The sequence below is a fragment of the Halictus rubicundus genome, unplaced genomic scaffold (assembly GCF_050948215.1).
Source record: "Halictus rubicundus isolate RS-2024b unplaced genomic scaffold, iyHalRubi1_principal scaffold1020, whole genome shotgun sequence".
Lineage (NCBI taxonomy): Eukaryota > Metazoa > Arthropoda > Insecta > Hymenoptera > Halictidae > Halictus > Halictus rubicundus.
The window spans coordinates 22,653-29,062 of NW_027489561.1; the positions used below are offsets into that span (position 1 = coordinate 22,653).

Below are 6,410 nucleotides of genomic sequence, written 5' to 3' on the forward strand. Positions count from 1 at the left end.
TCTACCGAGGGTAAGTTGACCTGCGAGAAGGCCCCTTTGTTCGGACTCGAAGAAGGATGTTTTTGTTCCGAACTTTTCTACAGCGAGTGGCAATAAATCGTCCGTAAATGAAGGTTCGTTGTTATTTTAGGCAAACCGTTTTCCTTTCCGCGACGGAGTTTATTTGTAACGGAAAACGGACGAAATAAATATGCAAGACCGAAAATCTGCAGCTGCTCTCTCTCTCGATTCTCTTGCCTGCATTCGAAAATACCGATTCACGCTACCTCTTGTTCTGTACGTCGGAACATGCTCCCCTCGTTGATCGATTCGGTCGATCAATAAATATGTGACAGTGACTCACGTTACATTGATGTGTGAACCTTTCCTGATTGAGCATCCTCCATGTTTGGAAGTGGTGCGAGTTTTGTGACGTTTCGTTTGTAGATGCCATGAATGGTTTGTACGGAGACGGCTCGAATGATTCCGTCCGTTCCTGGATGAGTTTGGGTAATGCGACCCAATTGCCAACATAATGGCGGGAGATTGTCCTCCTTTAGAAGGACGAGTGTTCCCTGCTTAATGTTGTGAGTGCCCTGTGTCCATTTGTGGCGGAGATTCAATTGATGAATGTATTCTTTATGCCAACGGGTCCAAAAGTCTTGCTTGACCTTTTGGATATGTTGCCACGTGGATAGACGATTCGTTGGTGTGGTGCTGAAATCAACTTCAACAGGACAAGTCAAAGGGTGGCCGATCAGGAAATGACCAGGCGTCAGAGCAGAAAGATCATTTGGATCAGGTGAAAGTGGTGTCAATGGTCGTGAATTTAATATGGCTTCGATTTCGATTGCAAAGGTTGCGAATTGCTCGTACGTGAACAATTCTTCGCCGACAACCCGTTTGATATGATGCTTGAATGATTTTACGGCTGCCTCCCATAATCCCCCAAAGTGGGGTGACAGCGCTGGCATGAAATGCCAGGACATTTCCTTGGCGGTAAGGAATTGTCTCAACCTTTGGTCCGTTGATACTGCTTGATGGATTTCTCTCAATTCATTATTCGCGCCGACAAAATTCGTACCGTTGTCCGAATAAATATTTTTGCAAATTCCGCGTCGCGCGATGAACCTTTTAAGAGCCGCGATGAAGGCCTCAGTTGTCAAATCGCCTACTACTTCTAGGTGAATAGCCTTGGTTGCGAAACAAACGAAAACTGCCACATAAACTTTGACGCGTGCTCTATTTCGGAACTGCCTTTCCTTTATATAAAATGGACCGCAATAATCTACCCCGCTATTGATGAAAGGTCGCCCTTCGGTAACGCGGTCTGCAGGTAGATTCCCCATTAAATATTCAGCCGTGGGCGGTTTGACTCGGAAACACCTGATACATTTTCTAACTATTTGTCGACTGGTGTTTTTCCCGTCGATTGGCCAGTACGTTTGTCGTACGTTATGCAATGTGGCAACGATTCCGGTATGGTGATTCTGAACGTGCGAGTCTCGAATGATGAGTTTTGTAACATGGTGTCCTCGTGGTAAAAGTATCGGGTGTTTCTGGGCAAATGGCAATGTAGAATTCCGCAATCTGCCTCCGACGCGTAAAATCCCCCTTTCATCTAGAAATGGACACAACGGCTGCAATTGGCTCTTATTTGATATCCTTCCGGTTCTCAAATCTTGAATTTCGCGCGCGAATGTGACCGCTTGGAGCAGGTGAATTACTCGATGGTTGGCTTCGCTCAACTCCTGAATAGTCAGAGGTCCGGTGACTCTAGGTTTTAATCGGAAACGTAAACAATAAGCGACGATCCGTTTCAATTTTTGTATACAGGAGTATCGCGTAAGGAGCTCGTCTGATTGGACCACTCTATTTGTTAAACAAATTTTCGACTTCTGCTCTGGCAACTCGTCGTGCAGAGAGAACTTTCCTGATGGCCATGAGGTTGAGTTTAAGTTTAACCAATTTGGTCCGTGTCGCCACAGCTGGTTTTTGACGAATTCGGTTGCGGTGGTTCCGCGCGAAATAAGATCTGCTGGATTGTCTGCTGACCGAACGTGTCGCCAAGACTGAATGTCTGTTTTGCGTTGAATGTCGGCCACGCGGTTTGCGACAAAGGTTTTCAATGTAGATGGTTGTTTGTGTAACCAGTTTAGAACGATGGTTGAGTCAGTCCAGCAGAATATCTCGTCGATATTATGGATCAGTGCCTTTTGTACAGATCGTAATAATGTAGTCAGCAAGGCGGCACTGCATAATTCTAATCGCGCGAGTGTGATTTGACTCAATGGTGCTACTCGTGATTTCGCGCAGAGTAGACTGGAACGAATGATTCCGGATTGACTGATGGTCCTTACGTATAAGCAGGCGCCGTAGGCCTTTTCGCTCGCGTCGCAAAATCCGTGCAACTCTGTTCGTTTGGCGTTTTTAAGTCGAACGAAGCGGTTAAATTCTACGTTGTCTAATTGTCGTAAGTCGCTTTCGAAATTATCCCAGACGGTGTGGATGTTGACTGGAAGCGATTCATCCCATGAAAGCTTCAACATCCAGAGTTGTTGCATTAGAATTTTGGCTACGATTGTAATGGGCCCGAGTAATCCCAATGGATCGTAGATTCGAGCGATGATCGACAAAATCGTTCGTTTGGTACGCGCCTCGGTGATCGTTGATTGTGTGGAATACCGGATCGTGTCCTGCCGTGCGTTCCAGGAGATTCCCAGTGTTTTGATCGTCGTCGAATCTCCTAATATTTTGGGGTGTATCGATTCGTCGCTCAGACCGGCGAGCAGTTCTGGGGCATTCGATGCCCACTGTCGAATGTTGAGACCTCCGCGCTGGAGCAGTGAAGTAATTTGTCGTCGTAAAGCTCTCGCCTCTCTGATCGAATCGGTACCTGTCAGCAAGTCGTCTACGTACAAATCTCTTTTAATCCGCATTGCCGCCTCGGGAAAATCTCGTTCTTCGTCAATGGCTAATTGGTGCAAGCATCTGATGGCTAGATACGGAGCTGGCGCGAGACCGAAAGTAACCGTGTTTAGCTCGAAGGTGGCGATTGCCCCGTCGGAATCTCGCCACAATATTCGTTGATACGCTCGATCTTCGGGTTGAACAAGAAATTGTCTATACATCTTTTCGATGTCTCCAGTGAGAACATATGCGTGCATTCGGAATCGCAACAAAAGAGAGAAAAGATCGTCTTGGATGGTGGGACCGATCCGGAGCGTGTCGTTTAATGACAAATTCGTGGTGGTCTTGGCCGACCCGTCGAAAACTACACGGGTTTTGGTGGTCGTGCTAGATGGCTTTATGACGGCGTGATGCGGTAAATAATAACCTGGAGCGTGAGTTGAATTTGCCGGCTGCATGTGTCCGAGTTCGAGATACTCGTTTAATACTTTCGCGTATTGTTCCTTTAAGATCGGATCACGGGTGAACTTGCGTTCCAGCGCGGCGAATCGGTTCAGTGCGCGTGAATGTGACTCTCCGAGTTGATTCTTCCGTTCGTTGAATGGTAAGGCTACCATGTACCGTCCGAATTTGTCGCGTTGTATGGTTGCCACGAAGTGATCTTCGCAAGCTTGATCGTCGGCCGACCGAAACTGTTTGTTGGCTGCTTCTTCTACTTCCCAAAATTTTTGCAAATCGAATTGGACATTTGTGACGAACGTGTTGTGAGAGGAATTTGCGGGGTTGAGCAAGTCGCCTCCTAAGATCCATCCGAATTGCGTTTTTTGCAAGATCAAGTCGACATCGAGTTGTCTGGAGAGATTGATTTGACCGATGCTGAGGCAAGACAATGCCGGACCGGTGCCGAGTAACATGTCGATCCTTCCAGGACGATGGAATTCTGGGTCGGCGAGTCTAAGATTGGCTGGAATGCGAAGGGTTGTTCGATCTACTTGACAATCGGGCAATAAACCGGCTATTCGTGGTATAGTATGGAAGTTCAATGTGCGTTTGAAATTTGTTAGTCTCGATTTCACCGTTGCGGTCACCAAACCTTGCGTGGTAGTATTGACCTGATTTAACGCTTCTATGACGGCGGCGCGTTTAGTCGTTGTCAATTGTAGCCGGTTGGCTAATTCCTCTGTGATGAGGTTCGCGTTAGAACAGGTATCGATCAGGGTGCGACATAAGACGGGTTTTTGATTGCGATCGAAAACGAATAATTTCGCCGTTGTCAGTAGACCGTTCGTCGATTTGTCCGAAAGAAAAGTATGGTTGTGGGAAAAGTGATTGTCTGTAACACCTTGTTCTAGTCATGCTTCTGGCCTTAAGTCGGTTGAGTTCGTGTCCCGGTGAAGTTTGGTGTTATGCCGTTGACTGCAAACACGGCATCGGCCTCTCGTACAATTGTCGGATTTATGATTCGAACCCAAACAATTACAGCATAATTTGGCCGTCTTGATGATGGCCCATCTTTCTTCGATAGATGAGTTCAAGAATTTGGGGCACAGGTAAGCGGGATGTGAATTGGTTCTACAGATTGTACACGATGACGTCTTGGTGTTTGCTACAAATGTCCGCTTCTTCGCAACCGGCGAGGGCGAGTTTCGTCTAGTCGATGTCGTGGCTTTCCACGTACGTTTCGGGTATCGCGATCGTAATTTCGGTCTTGAGGGTTGCGTTTCCGATTTCGCTTGATCACGTCGGTTTGCGCGTGGTGTTGTCGCCTGGAATTGACTTTGATGCGACGCGTTGTCAATATATTGAAATATGTCTTCGGCGCTTGGCATGTCCGTGCCTGTTAATGTTGATTCCCAGGTCTCGCGTGTTTGTTTGTCCATGCAATCGATTGCGACGCTAGCGATAAAATCGTTCGCGATATCCTCCATGGACCGACCGAGAGCTTTTAATGATCGGACGTGCAATTGCAAATGATTGCTCAGATTCTTCAGCGCGTTCGCCGATCGCTCCGGCATTGCGGGTGAATTTAGCAGGAGTGTCGCGTGTCGTCGGATCAGAGCGCGTTTGTTATCGTATGACTTGATTAGTCGCTGCCACGCGGCATTGTAGTTTTCTTCGCTCACCGTGAATGAGCGGATCACGTCTTTCGCTTGTCCCGTGACTGATGATCGCAAATAATTGAATCTTTGAATGTCGGTAATCCCGGGATGGTTGTGTATCATGCTGACGAACGAATCCTTGAACGTTACCCAGTCTTCGAGACGACCGTCGAAGACTGGGAGACTGACCTTGGGGAGTCGCAATCCCGGGTTGGTTGTAGATGTGGACAACGTGGGCGAGATGGTCGCGTTTCTCGCAGCTTGCGCTTGATTCGAGTGGAAACTTTCGATCAATTGGTCGGCGTTCGCGATTGCCTCGTAATATAGCGCGGACGTGGCCTGACGTTCGGCCTCGTTCTCGTCGAAGTCTTCGAGATTACTCAATTCGATCTGCGCGGTGTCGTAGCTATCGAATTGTGTGTTTAACCGTTCTAATCGACGTTTCACCTTTGCCCGTTCGATCGCGGAGTCTTGGTAGTCCGTTAGATACCGTGTGAAAGCCGTTAAGTCCGCCTTGAACGCGCGTTGTTTTTGTTTGAGGACTTGAATCCGTTGTCTCGATTTGCTCGCGTTAATCATGTTTTGAACGTGGAAGGGACGCTATTGAGAAATGACGTATTACGATCAGTGAATTTCAACGACTTGCCGATGTTGAGCTAAGTAGCTGTCTGCTGTTCTCGTTGCTGGTCGATGACGTCGATTGGTTTCGGCTGGTGTCGTTGTCTGCTCAGCGATGATGATGGATTGCGGCTAAGGCTGGGTGATTCCTTCCGATCTGGTGATGTTGTTCACTGAATGGTCTCTGCTCGTCCTTCACTGTCACTAGGTTCACAATCCGGCTCGAAGGACCAAATGTTTCTCCGCGTTCACGTAAATTGTCAATGTTCAGAAGGGAACCGTTCGCGTGTTGGATGTGTGAGGAGGAGAATGCTATTCGCCAAGTTAATATTGAATAGCTAATTCTAGGTTGGATTGATCGGAAGGAATCGCGTTTCGTCCCAGATCTGTTGGAGGACTCGTCAGTAAGGCTGCCCAACAGATCTTGCCTTAGACGCGCGCGGATCACTGTGTCGATCCGTATTTTTTACTCGTCTTGGCTGCAAACGCAAGAAGTATTTTCACTCGTCTTGGCTGCAGGCGCAAGAAGTATTCCACTCGTCTTGGCTGCAGGTGCAAGAAGTATTTCACTCGTCTTGGTTGCAGGCGCAAGAAGTATAAGTCTCTTCGCTTGTATTTGGACGATACAAGAAGATCGGCACTTGATGAATCACTGAACTGAATCTATACTATTTCGACTTCTATGACCGAGTGAGCGATGTCACTGTCTCGAAAGCTTGAAACGTAGTGTCGGACTCGTTCCGAATGATCATCTGCCTGTTGGAAGGATGCCTCTAGGAGGTATCGAGGGTGGTTCTGGAGTCA

General features: G+C 47.7%; 1 protein-coding gene across 1 annotated transcript; it reads right to left on the reverse strand.

Moving 5' to 3' along the window:
• Window positions 1–344: 344 nt before the first annotated feature.
• Window positions 345–5,567, reverse strand: LOC143364822 (uncharacterized). The gene is made up of 2 exons (XM_076804944.1): window positions 4,370–5,567; window positions 345–4,222 (listed from the first exon to the last, which is right to left on the reverse strand). Exons 1-2 carry the CDS (start codon window positions 5,565–5,567, stop codon window positions 345–347), a joined length of 5,076 nt encoding a protein of 1,691 aa, XP_076661059.1.
• Window positions 5,568–6,410: the final 843 nt, after the last annotated feature.

What these genes read in the sequence shown, in the direction of transcription:
- LOC143364822 (XM_076804944.1), bottom strand. Translation starts at nt 5,567, where the DNA reads ATGATTAACGCGAGCAAATCGAGACAACGGATTCAAGTCCTCAAACAA. An exon ending in CAAGACGGCCAAATTATGCT is followed by an intron (nt 4,223 to 4,369) that starts GTAATTGTTTGG and finishes AAGGTGTTACAG; the next exon opens with ACAATCACTTTTCCCACAAC.